The sequence below is a fragment of the Eleutherodactylus coqui genome, chromosome 7, assembly GCF_035609145.1.
Source record: "Eleutherodactylus coqui strain aEleCoq1 chromosome 7, aEleCoq1.hap1, whole genome shotgun sequence".
NCBI lineage: Eukaryota > Metazoa > Chordata > Amphibia > Anura > Eleutherodactylidae > Eleutherodactylus > Eleutherodactylus coqui.
Genome location: NC_089843.1, coordinates 145516559 through 145542031, shown reverse-complemented (window position 1 = coordinate 145542031; position 25473 = coordinate 145516559). Strand labels below are relative to the sequence as shown.

At 41.9% G+C, this 25473-nt stretch overlaps 1 protein-coding gene across 2 annotated transcripts in view; it reads left to right on the top strand.

The window, feature by feature from the left end:
* Nucleotides 1-25473, top strand: part of FGF2 (fibroblast growth factor 2) — a 73846-nt gene that overhangs the window by 39808 nt on the left and 8565 nt on the right. For both annotated transcript variants that reach the window (XM_066573784.1, XM_066573783.1), the window contains one exon: nucleotides 11440-11543. In XM_066573784.1, coding sequence (XP_066429881.1) covers nucleotides 11440-11543 — 104 coding nt within the window. The remainder of the gene's footprint in view (nucleotides 1-11439; nucleotides 11544-25473) is intronic.

Here is a 25473-nt window from a genome sequence, read left to right as displayed (position 1 = left end):
TTTATCTACCCGCGGGTGGTCAATGCATCCCTATGGGGTGCGGATCCGCGCGCGGGAGATCCGCTGCGGATTTTAAATCTCATTTTGCCCGTGGACATGAGCCCTTAGCCGTCTTTTTCCAGGGTAAATAATCCTAATTTTGATTATTAAAATTTGAAGCTACCTTGGAGGAATAAAATGCTAATTTCAGATGAAGTCACATTGACTATAAGTTCAGTTCAATAACTAAGTAAACCTACTGCACTATTTAGCTTGAAAACACAGAAAAAGGGACCAAATCTATTAAAAAATCACAGATATAGGTCTTATTTAGGGCTCACACCCACTTGCGTTTTTTTAACACTGCAATATTGCTGCGTTTTTTGTAACGCGATTATCAATGGGACTTTCTAATGCTAAATGCTATATGGACATCTACTGGTGCAAAATACTGATGAACAGCCATTGCCACACCTATCACATATTGGAGGCGGGACTGCTTAGTTGACATGATTATCATCAGCAGTTTAGCTAACTCAAATACTATAATGCAGGGTGACAGTTTTTCCAACATAAAATTACTGTAAATATAAAATTACTGTAAATCTCCTGTGGGAAAGGCTAGACTTCCAAGAATAACGATAACTAAATGACAATGAACCAGCAAGGGATACTGAGGGATTTTAACTTTGAAACTTGTAAAAGTAATTCATACTGTACTAGAAAGTGTAAAGAGGGTCTCACTTTTTTCTGTAGATTGAAGAGTTTGAGAGGGGTGCATTATTGCAGTTCGAGCAGCTGGATGGTTGTATCTGTGAATTTTCCACCATCTGGGCTGTTCTGACCAGACCGTTAGATGGTGTTGGGACCAGTGGATGTGTGAGTGCGTGTACACAAGGGGACCGGGCTCAGGACACCCTCGACAGACCACCAGTAGGGAAGATCGTTTGATCATCTGACAAGCGCAGGAAGCTAAAACTATTTCGTTGTTCGCCATCCAGACAAAGGTGGCATCATTGTTAAAGGTCTCTGTGTATCTTTGAACCATTTTAAATCGCTTGGCAAAAGGACATTTGGTCTTGGGTGCCCATTATCTGTACTGCCTTTGATACCCATACACCATTGCCTCTGTTTGCAGTGGTGTCAGAAACAATGAAACTGAATGCCTCTACAATGCAAACAAGGCAACCAGGCTCAGGATGCCCTTGACAGACCATCAGTAGAGAGGATCCTCCGACAAGCTCGAGCAGCTCCAACGTTTTTATTGTCCACCATTCAGAGACAGGTGGCACCATTATTACGGGCTGCTGTGTGTGTGTCAAAACCATTTCAAGTTGCTTGGCTTAAGGACATTTGGTCTTATTGTGCCCATTACCTGTACTGCCTTTGATACCCACCCACCATTGCCTCTGTTTGCAGTGGTGTCAGAAACGACGAAACTGAACTGCTGCTGAATGGAACAGTTTAGTTTGGGCACTCATGATGGCTGTGTCTGGAGACCTAAAAGTGAGTGGCTCAATCCTGCATTTGCTGTGGAGCTGCACACTACCCCCACTGCTAGTGTAAAGGTCTTGCAGGCCATCACATACGATAATCAGTCATCTGTAGTATTGGCAGCTCAGTGAAGTGTTCAGGACATCCTGCAGCCACATGTGTTCCTCTCATGGCGGCTTCCAAGAGGGATTTTCCAGCAGGATAATACTCGGCCGTACATACAAGGGTGTCACAGAAATGCCTCCACAACATTGCTACACCTCCATGACCTGCCTGGTTGCCAAATTTATCTACAATACAATATGTATGGGACCCTCTGGGATGCCAATTTCGACAGCCTACCAGTTTGCACAATGTAGAGGCTGAGTTACAGCAAATGTGAACCAATATGCCACAGGATACCAGACAGAACCTGTATGCCTCCATTCCCACCCATATCATATCTTACATCCAAGCTAGAGGTGGCCCAATGAGGTACTAGAGCCTCCATGCCCTTCCGTATCACATGTTGTATCTAAGTTGGAGGCGGTACAACAGGGTACTAGAGCCTCCCATCAAGTGTTGTTTTCTGCATTAAAATATCCTTGTCCTCTGATATTGTAACCACTTATATCAATGTTACAATCACACATATCACATCACTTCATTGTATTCTGACAATTCCTTCTAGGTGCTTGATTTTTTGACAATGAGTGTACATTAAGTGACTGCCAAGATCATAGAAAAATCAGATGCCGAAGGTTAAAGTGACACTGTCACCTCTGAACAGCACCATAAAGTACCGTGTTTCCCTGAAAATAAGACAGTGTCTTATTTTATTTTTTTTTCCCCAAAAAGGGCACAGTGTCTTATTTTCGGGGGAGGCCTTTTACTTACCTGGTCCGCTGCGTCCTGATTCCTCCCGATGGTGTCCGGCGGTGGCGCAACGTCCTCCTGGTCTTACAAATTGAGCGCTGGCAGCCAATCACAGCCATTCAGTGATGTCATTCACTGAATGGCTGTGATTGGCTGCCGGCGCTCGATTTGCCAATCACAGCACTTGCTTTGCTGGAGGCGTGGTATTCAAAGCCCCGTCACCAGCAGAAGGCAGCTGTAAGACGGAGAAGGACACCGCCGCTGCCGACACCGCCAGGACACCGCTGATGCCGACACCACCGTCGGGACATCGCCGACCATGTGAGTTTTTTTTTTTTTAAGTGGGGCACCCAAGATAGGTCTTATATTTCAAGCCTCCCCAAAAACCCGATAGGTCTTACTATCGGGGTAGGACCTATTTTCGGGGAAACACTAAGTTATGGTGCTTTTTAGGGAGGTGAGTGGGAGCTATATTTTCATACTCACCCACTCCCCGATTCCCGTGTGGACACCTGTTGAAGTCTGCACATGGTCTGAAAATCTGGCTCTTTTTAGACTGCTGTGCACATGCTTCCCCGCAGAAGTCTAAAATCCCTTAATGGGAAAAATGGAAATAAATGTCAGGAGAAAGAAGGATTACACATGTTGACCTTCAACACTTGATCCTTTTGTCCCTCCTAGAGATAAGCCGGTGGTATCTGGCTATGACATTCCCCACTTTCCCCATGTAAAACACATGCTAAATTGAGTGTTATTGTGTATGGAGAACTGGGGGAAATAGCTGACGCCCGGACATTATTGAGGGAATGTGGGGGCACCTTTAAGTCTACTCTATGATTCTGATTGGTCTAAGGAGCTCCGACACAGTAAGAGAACATACTGCACCTCCCCTGATTATGGAAGCATTCCCACATCGTTTTTTTTACTAAACTGAGGGATTACGTCAGTGGCTTCCATCACAGCTGCCAAAAACCACAGTGATGAAAACCCTGAACACAAAAGAAAGGAGCCATTCACTTGCAGTAGTAAAATACACAGCACTTTGCTGTCCGTTTTACATGGGTTCTGTTCATTTCTGTTACATTTGGAGCGAAGAATAGCTCAGTTGGCTAGTTATTCTATACTCCAAATATAAGGAAAACAAACTGAAACCCTTGTAAACCCTAATAATGTAAGTTAAAGGTTCCGTTTAGGGGTTCCATCACAATGTTGTTTTTGGGTGCAGTAGCGGAACCCCCTGATGTAATCCCATGGTGCAGTAAACAACGCCGTGAGAACATTCCCTAAGAAGAGGTTGATTGGATGTGAATGATCCTGCCTTCTTCTCTATAGTAAGGCATCATTTAAAACAATAAATAAAGTATAAAAGCAAAGTAAATGTATTATAATTGTATTTACTATCAAGGGAACGCTAAGTGTAGACTGAAAATTCACTACTGAAAAGTTAGATCATTTCGCTGTTTTAATTGTGGCTTCAGATAATTGCTTTTGAGGTCAGATGATTCAACACGTTTTGGTAAAGTTTTATATAGTTCACATTTTCCATTGTGCTGTGATGCCTGTCTTTAACTTTCATGACCGGAAGAAGACTTTAGACGGCTCTTCGGTGTATGCTGAACACACACACTATTAGTGGTTTCCTTTGGCTGCTGGCGGGAGGTGTGGGGGCAGGATCTGCATCACGCAATTACAAGTCTTGGAACCAAATGAATAACAATACTACCGCAGCATGCTGTAGCTGGGGGACTTACTCATCTGGGCCTCTTTAACCCCTGGAAAGCTGGGGCATCCAGTCCTCAACTAATCAAATCCTCTTGTGCAGTTCATCCTTTGCCAGTTTGGAGGGTGATGAAGAAGCATGGTTATATTTAAGTGAACTACAAGCAATGCCGTGTTATAGGAATACGGAATACTATTCTCATACTTATTACTTAGGCCACTACCTGAAATACTGCTATGCTGTAGAAGGGTTAACCATGAGTTTGTTAGAAAATAGTTTTGCCAAAAAAGGGTTTTAGAGCTAGTAGTAAATGGAGAATTAAAAATAACTTTGTAATATACACGCATTGTCCAAAAAAACCAAGCACGTAGAAGGAGTTGTCGGAATGGAACGAAACTTTATATGTGTTATTGTAACATTGTTATAAGTAAGGTGACCAGATTTTCCTAGGGTCAAAGCGGGACAGAGGGGTGTAGTCAGGGGTGGGGCCTTATCATGATGTATGATTTTACCTCCGCCATTATAAAAGGTACAGGGCTGTTTCAAAAAAAGACAGGGAGAAAATTCTGCAGCATTTCTGCATTCAAAAAAGTTAAAATCCTTACCATTGGTGCAGATTTTGAATGGAAATCAGCCGCGTATCCACAGCTGATTTCATACTATGCAGCGCTCCCCCTCACCTCCTCCCTAGGCTTCCAGCTGTCAGTGCTCCCCGGCTTCCAGTTCCCAACCGCCTGTAGTGGCCTTGACTGACCAGTGGCACTGCACCTGACCAGGCTGCTGGGAACCAGAAGCCGGGAAGTGCTGACTTGTGGGAAGCATGCGGAGGAGGTGATGGGGAGTGTCGCATAGTAAGAAATCAGCTGTGGACATGCGGCTGATTTCTGGTTAAAATCTGCGGATTTTGACTGTTTTTTTGGATGTAGCAATGCTGCGTAATTTGCAGCAGAAATTTCCGCTGCAGACATTCCTCAGCATTTCCGCCACGTGTAAACATACTCTAAGTCAGCTTGAGGTATGTTGCCACGTGCATAGTGGCATCAGTAGTAATAGTGTCCCCTATATTGGCCCCAGTAGTAATAATGGCCCCCCACAGTGGCCTCAGTAGTAATACTATTACTACTGGGGCTGATATAGCGAACAGTATTTCTAATAGGGTCCCCTATATCGGCCCTAGTATTAATAGTGACCCCCAGAGTAGCCCACCTGAGACTGATATACTTGTCTTTAAAACGTCACTGCTCCTCTGCCCGGCACTGCTGTGGGCAGAAGTGTGTGCACCCCAGACGCTTCCTCCCTATTCCTCTCCTCCTGCGGAACCAAGGAAGAGAGTTCAGGGGAGGAGGATCCTGGAGGCATACAATGTCGTCAATGTGTGCATCCCGCAACACAGCCAGTGAGTGATTACCAGACGGAGAGCCACGGCACCCCAGCTGATAATCACTTTCATGGTTACCAGATGTCCCGAAAGCGGGACAAAAGGCTCTCCCGCTTATGGACCCTGTGAAAAGCAGGACTGTCCCACCTAAATCAGGATGTCTGGTCACCTTAAAGTAAGTGATTACAATATCAGAGCAAAAGAATATTTCATTGTAGAAAGTGGAACACTTGTCGGGAGCCTCTAGCTTGGATCCAAGATGTTAAATGGGTGGGCATGGAGGCATACAAGTTCTGTATCATATCCTGCAGCATGTTGGTTCACATTTGCTGTAACTGAACCTCTAGATTGTACACATTTGTAGGCTGTCAAAGTTGTACGGGACAATCTGGGATGCCATGTTCTGTTGGCGATAAAGCTGGCGACGGACAGGCCACAAAAATGTGGTAGTGTTATAGAGGCATTCCTGTGTGCAACCAAGCATTATCCTGCTGGAAAATGCCTCTTGGAAGCTGCCATGAGAGGGACACACGTGGCTGCAGGATGTCCTGAACATATCTCTGAGCTGTCATTGTCTCTCATACCACTACTAGGGGTGACCGACTGTTGCATGCGATGGCCCCCCCCCAGATCATCACACCAGTAATGGGAGCAGTATGCTGCTCCACAGCAAAGGAAGAATTGAGGAACTTACTCCTAGACCTTAAGACAGTAACACGGCCATTGTTGGTGCCTAAGCCTGCATTAATCGCTGAAGACAACCTGATTCCAGGCTGTAGCAGTCAGGTTTGGCATTCACAACACCACTGCAAACAGAGGCGATCTTGGATGGGTATCAAAGGCAGTACACAAAATGGGCGCCATGAGACCAAATCAGCAATTAAGCAACTTAAAATGGTTTTGACACACACACAGTGACCCATAATGATGGTGCCACGTCTCTGGATGGTGGACAAGAAAACAGTTGGAGCTACTCGTGCTTGTCGGATGATGTTCTCTAATGATGGTCTGCCAAGGACATTGTTTGCATTGTAAAGGCGTCTAGTGGTCAACAAGCTCTACACAAGCACAAAAAGAGGTCCACTACATACAAGTAGCCTCTGAGAGCCTTTTCATTGGCTAAGGGGGAAACCACTTTTAGGGCCTCGGGTGGCAAGGCTGTTCATCTAATCATGCCACAACTCGAGAAAGACGTCTAGTCCCCTCTTAAACCCCTCAATGGATTTTGCCATCACCACGTCCTCAGGCAGAGAGTTCCACAGACTCACTGCTCTTACATTAAAGAACCCCCTTCTGTGTTGGTGATGAAACCTGCTTTCTTCTAGACGTAGCTGATGCCCTCTTGTTACCGACGCAGTCCTGGGTATAAACAGATCATGGAAGAGATCCTTGTATCGTCCCCTTATACATAGTTATTTGATCACCCCATAGCCGTCTTTTTTCCAGGGTAAATAATCCAAATTTTAATAGCTTCTCTGGGTATTCCAGTCCCTTCATTCCATGTATTAGTTTAGTTGCCCTTCTTTGAACCCCCTCAAGTGCTGCAACATTCTTCCTCAGCACCGGTGTCCAGAACTGTACACAGTATTCCATGTGGGGCCTGACGAGTGCCTTATATAGTGGAAGAATAATGTTCTCATCCTTCGCCCCTATACCTCTTAATACACCCCAAGACCTTATTAGATTTTGCAGCAACTGACTGGCATTGGTTGCTTCAGTTAAATCTACAATCCACTAGTACCCCCAGGTGTTTTTCCATCTCCCTTTTCCCCAGCAGTACCCCATTTAGTGTATATTGGTGACATCAGTTTCTCCTGCCCATGTGCATAACCTGACATTTATCAACATTGAACTTCATTTGCAATTTTTTTGCCCAAGCAGCCAGCATATCTAGGTCCTTTTGTAGTCGTACATTGTCCTCCATTGTATTAATTACCTTGTATTTTGTATCATCTGCAAATATTGATGTTTTGCTGTGCAGCCCCTCTATCAGGTTGTTGATAAATATATTGAACAGAATGCGGCCTAGCACTGAGCCCTGTGGCACCCTACTAGCAACGGTGGCCCAATCTGAGTACGCACCATTTATTACCACCCTCTGCTTTCTATCTCTGAGCCAGTTCTTTACCCAGATACACACGTTTTCACCCAATCCAAGCTGCCTCATTTTGTATATCAACCTATTATGAGGCACGGTGTCAAATGCTTTAGAGAAATCCAAATATACGAGATCAATAGACTCTCCCAGGTCCAGTCTAGAACTTACTTCATCGTAGAAGCTGATCAGATTGGTCTGATATGATCGACCCCTCATGAACCCATGCTGGTGAGGAGTTGTTCTCCTTGAGGTATTCTATTATGGTGTCTCTCAGAAACCCCTCGAATATTTTTCCAGTTATTGAAGTGAGACTTACCGGGCTGTAGTTACCAGGCTCTCTTTTGGACCCCTTTTTGTAAATTGAAACCATGTTGGCAATGCGCCAATCCAATGGTACAACCCCAGTCTTGATAGTGTCCATAAATATAAGAAATAGTGGCCTAGCTATCACATCATTTAGTTCCCTTAGAACCCTTGGGTGTATTCCATCTGCACCTAGTGGTTTATCGATTTTAATCCTCTTTAACTGGCTCTGCACTTCCTCCTGTATTAGATATGCTATATGCAGCAGGGGGTTTATTTTATTCCCCTGCATCTCATGTAACATTACTTTTTCATTTGTGAATGCACTTGAAAAGAAATTATTTAATAGATTTCACCACCCTCCCCAATCGTCTTCTATGATCTCTCCTGCATTATTTGTTAAAGGGCCAGTGCTCTCAGTGCAAATCCTTTTGCTGTTAATATAGTTGAAGAATAGTCAGGGTTGTTTTTGCTTTCTTTGGCGATCAGTCTTTCTGCCTCCTCCTTAGCAATCTCGATCTTTCCTTTGCATATTTTTTTCCCCTGTATGATTTTAGTGCTTCTTCGCTGCCCTCTTGTTTTAGTAGTTTAAACGCTTTTTTTTGTTTGTTTATTGCCCCCCTTACAGTCTTGTCAAACCACATTGGTTTTCTTCTACTTGAAGTTCTCTTTTTTTTTAAAGGGTATGACCTGATCACGAGGTGATTAGGATGTTTTTAAACGTTTCCCATTTGTCATCTGTACTGATATTTTTGAGGATGTTATCCTACTTAATGTTACCGATAGTAGTTCTGAGCTGATCAAATTTTGCTTTACTAAAGTTTAGCTTTTTTGTCGCTCCCTAATGAGGTTTCTTATTGAATGACAGCTTGAAAATTATTATATTGTGGTCACTATATTTCCCAAGTGCCCCTCAACCTGCACCCCCATTATTTGGTCCGGTTTGTTAGTTAATACTAAGTCCAGAGTGGCCCTCCCTCTCGTTGGCTCCTACACCAGTTGGGTAAGGTAGTTATCTTTAATTGTTCTCAAGAACTTATCATCCTTGTGAGACTTACAGGTTTCGTTTTCCCGTGTTATATCCGGATAATTAAAGTCCCCCATAATAATTACTTCATTGCGGTTTGACACCTCTTCTATCTGCCTTAATAATAAGATTTCAGTTTCTTCTGTTAAACTACAACTTTTTCTAGGTGCTTGATTTCTTTTTGACAAAAGAGTGTACATACTGTATTAATTTTCTCTCGCACACTGCCTGTGCTTTGATAAAATGACTAGACAGTAAAGTTTTGTCATTTTTTTATTGATGTGCAGATACTATCATGACTCACATCAGTGTCTATCAAATACACACTTAAGTATTGATATGTCTTGGAGTGAGTGCAGAAACCTATGCAATCACCAGGAGAACATACAAACTCCATGCAGGTGGGTTTTCTTGTATGGGTTTGAATTCAGGAATCAGTGCAAGGCATTTGTGTTAATGACTGATCCACTGTGCTGACCTTCCAAGATAACATCAAGCGACCACAGTGAATTTTTGTCCATAGTGACATAATATCTCATGGCAGCCTTTGGATGGTATAATGTGTGATGTTGCATTACTATGGATAAAATGTCAATGTCACCTAGTCATCACTAGTCATGCAAAACCCAGAAAATCCATTTACGGCAACTATGGACATCGCTAGATTTTGATTGTCCTCCGACTACCAATGCAGAGTATATCTCAGGCAGTTAGAAGAATCTGGTGGCCATCTCGAAAGAGTGAAAATGGGGCCCAGAATCAGCGGATCTGTGAGACATCAGCACAGAAGACAAATGGCATGTAATATACACTATCCTCCCCAACATAAGTGTGCACCTGAGAAAGAAATAAAAGTAGTATTTATTTACATATTTTAATACTTAGTGGGTCCTCCTTGGTCCTAATGACAGTGATTACTCTCTGTGGCATACTTTCTACTAACGTCTGATACACTTCAACTGGTATTTCCCTCCATTCATCCCGCAAACATCTGGTGAGTTCTCTCAAAGAAAAATGGACGCAGTTCATATTTCCTAATGTGAAATTTCAGTTCATCCCAGTGATGTTCAGGGCTGAGGTTTGGACTTTGTGCAGGCCAGTTCAATCATGAAACATTCATATCCTCGATTCAATGTAAAACAGCCTTGGATTTGTGACAAGGCGTGTTGTCTTGTTGGAAGTATAGCTGACCATTCCCAGAGTATTACCACATTGTCTAGAATGTCAAGATACACCGATGTGTTAATGATTATTGCCATTACAACCAATGAACTGAGACCATGCCATGTATAATATCCGCAGACTATAATGGAATCACCACCGTAGTTAAAGGGGTTGTCCCGCGCCGAAACGGGGGGTTTTTTTTTCAACCCCCCGCCCCCGTTCGGCGCGAGACAACCCCGATGCAGGGACCTAAAGAAAGCTTACCGGAGCGCTTACCTTAATCCCCGCGCTCCGGTGACTTCTATACTTACCGGTGAAGATGGCCGCCGGGATCCTCTTTCTCCGTGGACCGCAGCTCTTCTGTGCGGTCCATTGCCGATTCCAGCCTCCTGATTGGCTGGAATCGGCACGTGACGGGGCGGAGCTACACGGAGCCCCATTGAAGAAGGCAGAAGACCCGGACTGCGCAAGCGCGGCTAATTTGGCCATCGGAGGCCGAAAATTAGTCGGCACCATGGAGACGAGGACGCCAGCAACGGAGCAGGTAAGTATAAAACTTTTTATAACTTCTGTATGGCTCATAATTAATGCACAATGTATATTACAAAGTGCATTAATATGGCCATACAGAAGTGTATAGACCCACTTGCTGCCGCGGGACAACCCCTTTAACTGTTGGCACAATACACTCGGTCAAGAGGTGTTCACCAGACATCCTCCGCACCAGGAACATCCATTGGATTTGAAGATGGATTAGTGTGGGTCGTCACTCCATAGAACGTTCTTCCATTGCTCAACTGCCCAATGACAGCCCTCTTTGCACCCCTCAAGACGGCCAATACATCTTCTTTGAGAGATCTCGCCAGATGTTTGCAGGACAAATGGAGGGAAATACCAACTGATGTATATCAGACACTAGTAGAAAATATGCCATGTAGAGTACCAGATGTCATTAGGACCAAAGGAGGCCCTACTAAGTATTAACATATGTAAATAAATACTGTTTTTGATTGTTGCTTAGGTGTCCAATTACTTTGGGTAGGATAGTGTATCATCTTCCTCTGATCCCCGGACAAAATTTTGCCCTGGAACGAATGGATCACTTTAAATTGCTTTTACTTAGCAGGGATTTTGTGAACCAAGTGAATAACTGCAAAACACAAGCATTCTAATGCCTAGTCTTATCAGATTAAAAATGTAGAAAACTAATTTTTTCTATTATTTTATGGTTCTTCCCGGGAGGGAGGAGAGGTCATGGCCGCTCTTATCATTAATAACTAGAACATGTTTAATTGACTGCTACTTTATTTATGCTTAAAAATGAAACAATATAAATTGCAAAATGAAAACCTTCTTCTTCTGTTTCTGTCCATAAAGTGGGTAATAGAACTAAACTGAACACAATTTTGTTTTGTTTGCAGTAAAATTACAGCTTCAAGCAGAAGAGCGAGGTGTTGTGTCAATCAAGGGAATCAGTGCAAACCGCTACCTTGCAATGAAAGACGATGGCAGATTAATAGCACTGGTAAGATTTTAATCAGGTGCTTAATGTATGCGTAGAAAGTATATCATGATTTTTGCATGAGTAAGAACAAATGTCTGGTATGGTCAGTGAATGTGTAATATCCCAGTCATGTGCTTTAGTATCTATGTGGTCAAACTCTTTCCATAGACATGATAAAATGTTACATTAGGCATGGGATGTATTGGACATTTTATTGGCCAACTAGAGGGTTTTCATATACAGTGAGTAGCTGATCTCCCGACTTTGAGAATGAGGATATTGGTTTGATGTTTTTATCAACAGGGGCATATTCTGAGGAGGGAGGGACCCCAAAAAGACAACATTTTAATAGGTGATGATGATTATCCGTTCAGTCACATCCAACCTTCTTCGGTCACTCCATGGATCAATGTCCTCACGCATTTCTGTCTTCCACAGCTTCCTTCAGTTCGTCAATTGACATGTTCGTGGTTGCCTTGATTATATCTAGCCCTCTTGTTCTTTGTCATCTGATCTTCTCTTTCCACTGACCTTGCCAAGCATCAGTACTGTTTCCAGTGAGTTAGCGCGAATCACGTGTCCAAAACAAGAGAACCGCTGTTTGATGATTTTCCCCTCTAGTGATATTTTCGGTCTGACGCGATCTAACACTACTTGTTGTCACTGCAGTCCATGGTATCCATAGCATTCTCCTCCAGCACCATAGTTTGAACGTTTCCTGAGCGTCCAACTTTCTCAACCATACATCATTATGGGAAAGACATTACATTGGACAGTCTGTTTTTTGTTGCAATGCTAATGTCCTTGCTTTCCCAGATCTTTTCCATTCCTTGCATTGCATTCCTACGAAGTGTAATCCGTCTCTCGATCTCAGGTCCAGATTGCCCGCTGCAATCTATTTTAGATCCAAGGAAGATGAAATCTTGGACCGACTCGACTTCTTTGTTGTTAATGTTTATGTTCACCATACCATTGCTTACCGTGGTCATGACTCGTTTTCTTGCTGTTGAGGAACGTTCTAATGTGTTTGCTTTCCTTTTGCACTCGTCAGATAAGGTTTTTCAGGTCCCTTTCACTTTCCGCATGCAGAGTGGTGTCATCTGCATATTGGAGGTTAACATTTCTGTCACCGATTTTGACTCTGATTTATAATTCGTCCAAATTACATCGCCTCGTGATCGTTTTTGCATACAGATGTAAAAGGACTGGTGATAGAATGCAACCTTGCCGTACGCCTTTCTCGATTTCAAACCAATCCGTGTTTCCATAAGCTGTCCTGATTGTTGCTTCTTGGTTGTTGTAAAGTGACCTTATATGACCTCATATGTTCAATATGTTTTTAATATCTATTATAAGTAGTTATGACTCTATTACAATGTACGTAATAATATATGTTACAGTTCATCATTATATGGTAGTAGAATACTAATAAGACTTGATCACTTTTGAACACTACATCTCTACATTGCTTACACACATGTATATTCATGGACTATGTCATGGATATTCATATACAGAACAGAAGTGGTCATACAGGACTTTAATTCAAAGTAAATAAAGCAATCAAATACAAGACATGGCAAATTTTCCCACAGCTAAATCAAGAGTCTGATGTTGACGTTTCAGTACCTACTGCACAATGCTCACCTTGTTTCATGGTGAAAAAAGCTGCCGGTTTACAGTTTTCAATACTCGGCTTAAGTGTGAAAGTTTATAATAATGTTAATGAAAAGTATTTCTGTGAAAGTTCCTATACATTTTAGACTTTACCTCTTTGGAAGTTCATCATGATCATGAAGTTTTTATCCTGTATATAAATTTCTTAAAGTGTATAGTTTATTTATTCAAACATGAATGGAGTAAACTGGAAATAACCTTTTTGATATACACTGAAATAAAATCTGTACTATTTGGCCAAAATATCTTCCGCAATGACCTTTAAAGGGTTTGTTCAGTGGGCCTATGCAGGAGTGTGATGAAATGTCAGTACTTTATGCCCCCAATTCAGTCCTGGGCTTGCCGAATTTTAAGGGTGGCTTGGCGAAGGTAAGTGGCAGAGGCATCGGAGGACATTGACATGTGGCTGCTACAGTCTATGTGTGGCTAACTTTAGCTGTAATGGGGCATGTGGGACTGGTCTAGGCTGTAAAGAGGGGCACCTGAGACTGCCACAATGTGAAACTTAGTGGCATGCTCAATAATAAAGTTAATGGGGTCAATATAAAGTGATGCCTTGCCTAGCAATTTGTAATATGACACACTAATTGGTTCTTCTTTCCCTCCTGTGGAGACAGGCCTATTTAAAGGGACACTCCAGTGATTTTTAAAATTCATTCATTAAATAGGCTAAGATCTGCTTGGAGGTTATGGATTAATTTTCTAGTCAATTTCTCAGTCTGTGTGATGCTGTTACATGAAACTATCACATAAACTGCTTAGAGGGGGACACAGTTACTGATGATGATCACACAACTCTTGTCACACAGTTATAATAGAAGAGATTACGGTTCAACTTTCTGACTGTATAATCATGATCTGTAGTTTATACAGGTGGATATAGAAGGTAACGATAATTAAACTGCGCTCCTGCAGGCAAAGATTGTATAGCCTTAAAGGGGGTGATTAAAAAAAAACAAAACAATAACTTACCTATTCCTCCCCCGTCAGTCTACTTACCGCATCTTCTCCTGGCTCCTCCAGTTCTCCGGGTCACCTCACCTCCAGCCAGCAGGATCCCCTTCTTCCTGTTACGCAACGACTTTCTTCTTCCTGCAGGTCAGTGCAATTCAGGGGGCGCCGAATGCTATGCCGGGTTATTGCCAAAACTACGCATGTGCGCTGTCTCGCGGCGTTAGATGACGTGACCCGGGGAACTGCAGGAGCCAGAAGAAGATTGGTGAGTAAGAGATGCGGTAAGTAGATTGCTTGGGGAGGAATAGGTAAGTATTGTTTTGTTTTTGTGTTTTTTTTTAATGACAGAACCCCTTTAACTAATGCTTGGCTGATGCATCATGGAATTGATTGAAATTTAAAGTAAAAAAATCTCACTATCATGGTGTCTAATAAGGATCAGACAGGAGGCTATACTGCATGGAAGTAACTGGAATGCACAGAGAAGACCTCCAGAGTGTGACAATCGGGTGAGGGGGGCAGGTATGGAAAAATGTGTTTTCACCAGAGTGGCCCTTTAATTGATGGTCCATGATCACTTAACTCTGACTCAGCAAAAAGTAGCTGTCATACCAGTAACATCTGGCTATCCCTGACTCAGACTGATACATTGTAACAAACAGCTGTATAAGCAAGCTTAGATCAGGATGGGTTTTCAGTTCTTAAATGTAAACCAGAATATATCCCTGCATTGACAACAAATAGACCTTTTCCAAATAATGAGGAACTGAAACCAAAACTGCGCAAGAAAGTCCAATAATGCCTTTATACAAAGAATGAAGTGTATTAGCAGAAGACGAGACTGTTCATTTATAGCATCAAGTAGCAAATGCTGGGGTATCCAAAATTTACGCAGCTCAAAGAGGTCAACAAACAGCTTGAAAATTTGTGAAAAATAACTAGGTTTATGAAGACAACAAAAAATATTTTGCAGAATCAGAAATGTCCAAGCGGGCAATGACACATCTCAAGCTACAGGAATTCAAAGAAAGAAATGTGGTATGGTAGTACATGACCAGAGGAAAGGTATATGAATTTGGACGCTGAAAAAATAGTGGATCTAGAAGGATGTTTTGGATTACAGATAAGACAGAGAAAGGCAGCAGAGAAAGGCATATAAGAGAGTGGGGCCGGATTCACACTGGCAAGGGCGATATCTGGCTGTGAATCATGGCCTGATATCGCCCTCTCAATCCTTGTGAAACCCCTGGATTCGAGGAGTTTTCATGTGAACTTTTTGGACATCACCATAAAAAATTCGAACAGCTCAATACAGACATCCCTATACTGCAAACCGATTGATCAGCCCACATACCTCAGATGGGACAGCTTCCACCCTCAACACATCAAAAAGTCCATTGTTTACAGACAGGCCATCAGATACAACCGGATCTGCTCCAACCCAACAGACAGAGAGGAACATCTATACCATCTTAAAAGTACATTTTTAAATCAGGGCTACCATCCCACCTCAATTGATGACCAAATCACCAGAGCCACCAGGATACCCAGGAATCAACCACTCCAATACAAGGAGAAGGAAAGAAACAATCATGTGCCTCTAGTAGTGACCTCCAATCCACAGCTAGAGGTACTAAGGGAAACCGCAAAGAAACTCCACCATACTCTACACAAGGATGACCGTCTGAAAACCATATTCCCAGACCCTCCGCTTCTGTGTTATAAACAACCCCCAAATTTAAGGAACTTTATTATCAGGAGTGCATTGCCCTCTGACAAAGAAAAAGGAACTTATCCCTGTAATGTAAGGAGCTGCAAGACCTGCTCACATGTACTGACTGCGGACAGGATACAACTCCTCAACACACAATGGGACTATAAGATCCCGGGGACATTCACATGTTCCACGTCTGATGTTGTGTACCTGATCCGGTGCAGTAAATGTCCTGTTGGGGGCCTTTATGTTGGAGAAACAGGACAAAAACAGAGCCAGGATGGGCTCTCACTGCCATACAATTAAACAGAGAAAGCACTTTTCTAGTCAGGGACATGACTTAGAAAATATGAGAGTTATGATATTGAAGGGCGGTTTCAAATCACAAAACCATAGAAGAATTTGGGAATATAAATTTATAACAACTTTTGACACTTTCAATGGAGGATTTAATTATTCACAAGGATTTATGGGTGAATGGGAGGTATGAGACATCTATAGCACAGATAAGACTGCTGGCCTGGTGAACTCCCCAACAGTAATTCAGGCACCATGAAACTGTCATTTCCTTATCAGTGTCTTTTTAAAAATGTTTGCAGTATTCCTTTAAGTGCAAACCAATCACATCCATGTCTGTGCCCTTTCATAAGTATATGTGTCATAAGTGTGTATAAATATGCATACCTCTTCGGATGTATTTCATTTAAGCCTGAAGAAGAACCCCGAATTGTTTTGGTTGCTCGCTATAACATAATGTATTTTTGTTAGCCATTAAAAGGTATCATAGCTACAAGATTACTTGTTTTCTCTCACTGAGAACAATCACATTCTACAATGGAGAGACACATGCATTGTCTCCTCCTGTCTAGAGTGCTGATTTGGGGAAAAAGTGACGACCCCCATTCTCCCAATAGGTGGGAATTCTGGAAGTGGAACTTGTTCTGATTTATTGCGGCATATACTTAGGATATACCATAAATGTCTCAGATGGGAATACCCTTGCAAGTGATTCAGTATGGCAATGTGGCCCTCAGACCAGAAAAAGTTGTGTGCCCTCTTTGATTAAATTATACTGGTAGATTGCCACTCATTTTTGTGTGCCAATCTGCCACCTTTCTGGTCTGGGAAAAGTTAATTAGATTTAGGCAGATGTTTGAGTGCATTTCCTGCCAAGCAGAACCCATCAGTATTCATTCAACTGCCTTTCACACCTGCATCAGAGGGGACTTTGATCCTATTTGCTCCTTTTGGGACTAGCAAGGAAGCCATTTGTTGTAGTGGTAACAAAATTAGTATTTGCAAGAAATCACATTGTCTCCCTGCACCTCTAATATGCATCCTCCAGACTTGCTGAATGCGATTTTTCTCGACTGAAATGGGATAATTGCTCAACGGGAATTTTTAAAACCTTGAGTGTACCGCACAGAAATAGAACATGCAGCGATTTGTTTTCCTCATGTGTTTTCACGCGAATGAATCACGGCCATCTGCCTAGGATTGTGTTTTGCAATCCCTTGCAGGCGGGCACAGGCAGAAATTCTGCGGGAAATCCCGCTGCAGAATTTCCGCCTGTGTGCAGGGGGCCTTACTCTTTTCTGTTTGTTGTCATGTTATGGGGTTTGTTGTTTGAAGAATACTTAATCTGGTTAAGTGTAGCTGATCCAGTTCTGCCCTAGGGTAATGGGCAATTTTGTCTCTTTTTCAAATAGTTTTTGAGGACAGAGTACTATAGCTGACGTTGTCAGTGAGACCTTGAAGCCCACACACACACACACACACATTATATATATATATATATATATATATATATATATATATATATATATACACATATATATATATATATATATATATATACATATATATATATATATGGCCTCATTATGCATGTTAATGTATTTGTCTTTGTTGTTTTGTTACTTGCTTGCAAAGTTCAATAAGCAGATTAACCATAGTTAAATCCAGCACCTAATTGTAAACATATTTTGTATTTACATGTAATAAATAAATCTTTCTAACCCCAGATATTCCAGGACTAATATTAGAATAGCGCTACCTGCTGTTTCCATTCTATGTCCACCTCAGTCATTGCTCCAAGGTGGTCACACATGCTCAGTCTTGCTTCCTTCTCTGGCCCACTGGGTATGTGAAGGGATCCCTGGTGTGGTGAGCAGCTGCTTCTGAAGCTCCAGCATCTTCTCTGCCTGGCAGAAGAAATGCTAAGCAATTGAGGTAACTCTGTCTCACTCTCTTCTCACAAATGGAGCCGCTGCAGATTCAGAGATCTCTCCACATACTGAGTGGTGCAGAATGAGAGGCAAAACTGAACATGTGTGACCACCTTGGAACATTTACGGAGATGGACACAGAATAGAAACAGCAGGCGGTGCCATTCTGACATTAGCATCGAAATATCTGGAGATATTCTTGATAGGTGTAAAAACAGACAATGTTTAGAAATATGGGCTGGATTTATCTGTAAACAATATTTTTTTCATTCGAAAACCCCTTTAATGTTTCAGTGTGTACCCTAAAAGGTTCGGACAACCCATTTAATACGAATTCATTACAGTTCTAATACATTGACTTACTGCAGGTACTACTTTGATAATGCCAAAGTTATGTTGAGAGTCCTCAGATATCACTAAATGACATATAGTTAGTAAATTACACTAACGCACATCTTAAATTTACAATGCATAAAAATGTAAAACATTTAAAGGCAAATTCAATTTATTACATGCCACAAAGTGGTGGATGCTTGGCTAAATAGTTCTTGGCACTCTCCATCGCGCTGTTTTTGGCGGGTTCATTCGTAATTTTCTCGGACATAACAAAATTTTTCATTAATACATTTATTTGGAGGAAAGTGTGTTGTTATGGTAAAAATAAGTTTGTTTGTCATGGAAATAATTCAGAATTCTGGCCTTGTACATGCAGAGATGGATCAACCTCATTCATCAGTGGCAAGGCTCAAGGGAGCGAACTTGTAGGCTTTCCCAGCATTTCCTGTAACTGGTAGTACATGGATGCTGTGACCTGCCTTTGTTTTCCGTTGAAAAACATTTACTGCTACAAAATCATATTGTTAGTTCTCTCTCTCTCTCTCCTCTCCCCCCCCTCCCCCCAGCCACATACTGCTGTGGACGTGCGGACGCTAGAACGTCACAGCAGGAAGTGGTAATGCGGGGAGGGGGTCGAACTCAGCGTGGTACTCGCTCGAGTAATGAGCGCCATCGAGAATGCTGATACTCGAATGAGCATCAAGCTCGGATGAGCATGTTCGCTCAACTCTAGTTTTTAACCCCTTAGTGACGGCCCTACAGTGTTTTTATGTCCTGCTGTTGCATGACGCGTATGGAGGGAGATAGCACCACTATCTCCCTCCATACAGCGCGGGCGTCAGCTGTTTATTACAGCTGACACCCGCGGGCAAAAGCTGCTATTAACCCTTTAAATGCTGTCAATTCTGACAGCAGCATTTAAAACCCCCGGACGATGTTCGGGGGTCCCGTACGCCCCCCCCCCCCCCGGCTGAGATTGCGGGAGCCCTGCAGGTGTCATGGCATCCGAGGGCCTTCTGAAAGGCCCCAGGGCTGCCTTAGCAGACTGCCTATCAAGCCATCCCCGTGGGGTGGCTTGGTAGACTGCCTGTCAAAAAACAGTATGACGTAATGCTATAGAATTATGTCATACTGCAGGAGCGATCAAAGCATCGCTGGTTGTAGTCCTCTAGGAGGACTAAAAGAAAGTGTAAAAATAAGATCAATAAAGTTTTAGTAATTATTTTTTAAAAAAAGTAATAAAGTTAAAGAAAAAACCCTTTTGCCATATTTGCAATAAAAAAATAAAAATAATAAACCAAAAATACGTGTTTGGTATTGCTGCGTCCGTAAAAGTGTGATCTATCAAAGCAATGTATTATTTACCCCCCACAGTGAACGTTGTACAAAAAAAAAAAAACACCCGAAATGCACTTTTTTGGTCACCCTATCTCAGAGAAAAAATGTAATAAAAAGCGATCAAAAAGTCAATTGTACGCAACAATAGTACCAATGGAAACGACAGGACGTACCGCACAAAATGAGCCCTCACATAACTATGTCGACAGAAAAATAAAAAGGCTATTGTGCGCAGAAAATGGACACAGAAAATAATTTTAAAAAATTTAATTAAAAAAAATACTAGTACAGCAAAAAAAAAAAAAATACATAAGTTTGGTATCGTAGTAATCGCACTGACCTATAGAATAGAGCTATCAGGTCATTTGTGTTGCAGTTTGTGCGCCGTATAAACAGAACGCACCGAAAGTTGGTGGAATGTCGTTTTTTTTCCATTTCTCTCCGCTTAGAATTTTTAAAAAGTTTTTCAGTACATTATATGGCACATTAAATAGTACCATTGAAAAATACAACTCGTCCTGCAAAAAACAAGCCCTCATACAGCGACGTCGATGGATAAATAAAGGAGTTAAGATTTTTTAAAAGGGAGGAGGAAAAAACGAAAATGGATAAAAGCAAAAAAAGCTCCGTCACTAAGGGGTTAACAATCAATGCAGTTTTCAAAAAAACAGATGCGTTTTTTGATGCAGCTTTTAACTGTGGAACTGCATTGAAAATCGCAATAAAATGCTGTGTTTTAATGCAGCCTAAAAGGCTTATCCAGGACTGAAAAACTGAAGACCCACTCTTAGGACAGACCATTGATTTCACTCTCAGAATCCATACTGATTGAATGGGACGCCCTCTTCATAGTTTACCAGGCACAGCTCCATGCATTTGGTAGTGGCTGTGCCTGGTATTACAGTTCAGTAGGACAAAGATGTAGTGAGCTGTAATACCACTAGACTCTTGATTTGCAGCAATCGCATAATTTAAAGGAACATTAAATACTGAAAATAAAGAAAAGTAGAAACAAGCTTAAGAATTCCTTCCTTAATCTCCCCCTTTCTTTTGATCTTATTTTGTCACACATTACAAATTAGAAGCATTTCAAGAAATCTTTTCTATGTGTCCCAGTAGATCAGCCGTGTTCCCCTTTCTAATCCTGCATCTAAGACAACCGGCTGCAGCAGGAGCTTCCCCCCGCTGCTCTGTCTGCAATGAAACATAAATCCCTCCTCCTTAGTTAAGCCACACCTTTCCCCACTGTTTAGCAGTCAAAAATTGAAGACGTTAGCAGAAAATTAATTTCTATTATTTAGAGAATTTCTACATGACCGTTTCAAGAACATGCAGAGCATTCTGCAAATTTGTCTCCTTTTTTCATTCCCCTGTAGGTGTAGTTTTCCTTTAATGGCCTCAACATTCGCCAGGATAAAAATAATTCTTGGTACATCAAATTAAAGGAATATTTAAGGAAATTTTATACATTGTGTTACGCTTAGTGGAGGTTCATGACACATATTAAAACCACCAAAGAAAGCGTAGTAGTCATTTTGTACTGCATGCTTCTTTCACCGATGAGTGGGTGTTTAAATCCTCCAGCTCTGTTGTATGCCAGACCAATGCTTTTTTGGCTCTGCTGCATGCCAGGCCAAGCCTTCATTGGCTGTGTTGTGCACCAGACTGACCCTTTTCCAGTTGGGTTGTGTGCCAGATAGGCATTTCTCCAGCTGAGAAGACCCTGTAGATCACAATGCTATAGACTTATTCATTACAAATTAGGCAGATAGGTGAACTAAAATGATAGAGATCAGCCATACAGCCACTAATTATACCTAAATTAATTTTGTAAAAAAAAAGGTATGACACAGTTAGGTGTTTCTACAAAAACAAGGACAGTCCTTTGGAAAACAAACTTTAGTCACGGCTATTGACATACTATGTGTAACCCAGTAGCTGTGACATCATCAGACTATGACACTAGTTCCGGAGGCTGAGTCACCACTATGTCAGGGAAGGAGTGGCAGGAAAGGGGGCAGATTTGGACTGGTTGTAAAGTCATGGGGTGGATGGAGTGACAGGTTTTTCTTTTTTGTCCTCAGTAAGTTGTGATGTTGAATATAAGTTTTTCGGATTCACTTAGATTTGTACGGACGTCCCGGTGTTTGAATTGATCAACTCCAGAAGAGATCACTGCAACCATTCTTTTAGATCCTTTTAGTCGAATGTGCTCAGTAACAACATGGAGGCCAAAGAATATTCAAGGCTGCTTGACTGGCAGTGTTAAGGAGTAATACACGTCACTGATTTTCCTGGCCCTGACTGTGCAGCGATGCATTCGGTCCGCACATTAAATGTTTTCCAAGTGAGTTACATTTACGTACGGATATAACAGATCCCGTTTGCCAACGATTCCCAGGCCCACGATAACTGAGTATTTGGGACTTGGAACTTTGCGGATGTACAGTAACAGCTATTATGGTTTCTTAACTGTAATGTGTTTTAAACAGGCATCACATTGTTTTAATGCCAGTGCTTCTTCCATTAATCATTAAATATAGATTATTTTAAATCTATGAGTTAGTGTTGGAATCCTTTGGGCATATAAAGCATTATTATTACTAGAGGCAGCTGACCTGGGTCTGAAAATGTGCTTGTTAAAGGGGTAAATGTTTGATGATTGTAGATCCCACCTCTGGGCACTGCATCTATCTGAAGAGCAAAGGTCCTCCAGCCCAATCCAAATACAGTATGCAGATGTCCGGCGGCACTCAAGAGCGGATCCCAAAATAGGGTGAGGTCTACTTATGCACAGCCACCAAAAAGTGGGATTGTGGACCTTCAATCCCCAAGATCAATCCATAATAATAAAGAGATGGCAGCAGCATTAAGGGTGTAGAGTAAACTCTAAGTTCCTTTTATTGCTCCACGTCATTAAAAAGGCAACGTTTCGACTACATGTCTTTACCCAATCCAGCCTGTGGAGGTGGCCTCTGGTCACCGAATCCAAGCTCCGATTGAATGCACAAGTAGCTGGGATTATGGAAACAAAGTTTTTGTGTTAGGCCGTTTCTTTAACTCTCACAGAAACGAATAGTGTAGCTTACTGTGCTTATACTTTTTTTCTGTAACTCCTGCCGTTTTTCAGCAATTTGTTAATGAAATCATACAGGACAATCTGTACCAATATGTATCGGTAACCTTAACAACATCTTAACTTCTTTCCAGGAATTTGCATGTTCATTCTGTCTTATTCGGTCTTTGTGAAGATTCAAAGTTATAGCGCCAGTTTAACCCCTTAAGGACATGGTCCTTTTCTCTCCCCATTTTTGTTTAAAAAAAAATTAAAAATCATCCCTTTAAAAAAATCTTAACTCCTTTATTTATCCATCAATCTAGCTGTATGAGGGCTTGTTTTTGTGGGTTGAGTTGTATTTTTCAATGGTACTAGTTAATGTACCATATAATGTACTAAAAAACGTTTTCAAAATTCTAAGTGGAGTAAAATAAAAAAAAACCCAATTCCGCCATCTATGGGTGCGTCTTGTTTCTATGGCGCACAAACTGCAACAAAAATGACATGAAAACTTTATACTATGGGTCAGTACGATTACTATGATACCAAATGGCATTTAAAGGGTTAACAGCTACGATCAGATGCGCGGCTTATCGGAGCCGTTGCTGGCGGGTGTCAGCTGTAAGAAACAGCTGGCGCCTGCGTTGTATGAAGAGAGATCATTGCGCGATATTCCTCCATACATACCCCAAGGCTGCAGGACGTAACTGTATGTCCTATAGCGTTAAGGGGTTGAAGGGCTACTCTGGCAAAAAACAAAAAACAAAACATTTTTCCATCTCTGCCCCCTCAAATGATTTCCTGTCACACTCTGGCCATCTCCTATGTATTTTGTAGTCACTTTCATGCAGTGCAGACTCTGGTCTGATACTTATCAGACACCATCTTGGTGCTGAGATTGGGGTATTTTTCTTTCTGTATTCTATATTCACCTAAATAAACTACAGACCCTAATTATACAGTCAAGAAGATCTCCTTCACTATAGCTGTGTGACAGGAGCCTCTAATCATCAGCATTAACTGTAATAGAAGTTTCTGCCCCCCCCCTCTTATGAAGAACTTGTGTGGTACAGTCAATGTAATATCACACTGGAATTATGCTGACTAAAAAACTGCTTGACAATATATGAAGCCAAATAAATCTCAGGTGGTCAGAATGAGATCACATGACCTACCCTGAGGAGAGAGCCTCCAGGAAGCTTGACATAGACAGGAACTAATCAAGGTAATACTGTGTGACTAACCCATGCAGGGGGGCCTCGTTACATAATGAATGAAAAAAATTCACTGGAGTGGCCCTTTAAGCAGGAACTGCTTTTCCTGGGTTATATTCTTTTTCATTAGAGGTCTCTCCGTGGATCAAGAAAATGTCCCTGCTGTGGTAAATTGACTTTGAAATGACTATTCTTAAGTAATTGTAGCACTCACCGCCCTAACCCAGAAAGGGAGAAACCATCGTATCTGGTCCCACTTGCCAGTTCAAGACTTTGACTATGAAGTCCTACTTCTCATTGGTTCTGGTCCTCTATCACTTGGATACAAAGAGACCATTCTTTTTGGAAGTCGTGCAGAAAGAAACACATCTCATCTCTGCATTTTTCACCAAGAACATCTCCCTGGCCAATAATACTTCCTCCATTGATGGCCGTGATTCAGTGGTGGGGAGGATTGTTCTGCAGGAGTGCTGTCATCTTTTCAATGGAGCTAAATTTCCTGTGACCATATTTACTGACCACAAACATCTGGAATATCTTCAGTCAGCCCACAAACTGAATTAACGCAGAGTCTGGTGGGCATGCTTTTTCTCGTGCTTTGATTTCATCCTCACCCATTGTTCTGTTTAGAACTGCAGAGCAGACGCTCTTGCCAGATCCTTTGTCTATATTCTGCCTGCTGTGCTGACATGTCATCAGATACTGATACTTCTCATAAAGTTTGCAATATTTTATCCTGGCCTTGTTCCTCAGCCTGAAGTTGCACCTAAAGTTTTGCTCCTTTTTGAAGCTTTGTCCCAGGCTTATTCTACTACGTTCTATGGCTTTTCCGGAGGGCTATTCTTATGCTAAGTGTGGTGGCTGTTCCGTTTGTGCCCATCAGCAGGCACAGTTGGATGTTCTCTAGCCATTGCCTATTCCAAGGGTACCCTGATGTGATATATTTTGTTACACACATTCCCAGGTTCCTGTGTTCCTTCGGCAATGCAATGGTTAATGTTTCCTTGTCCCAATTTCTGCAGCTGGTTAGCTGTCAGAATCAACACTCACTGTCTGAAAATAAAGGTGTTTTCCTTGTAGGTCTTGCTTTCCTTGTGCTTTACCCTTGTTATTGTTCTTTTTGCTGACTTTGGCTTGCATCTTGCTTTGCTTTCTGGATCCACATTTGGCACTACGGCACTTCTATGTTACCGACTTCAGTTTTGCTTCTGATCTTGCTGTCGGATTGTGGTATAGAGGATCCACTTGTTGGAACATTACAGGCACTTAATCTACACCAGGATTTTTAGGTTTGATTGGACTTGGATTATAGTATCTGACCAACCTCGTTGTAGATGCTCCAATTGTCATCATTTTGATCTTATCAAGCATTTGATGGAATTGCAGATTCCGCAGCGGATTTTGCCCATAGGGAGTCATTGGGCATCCTCGG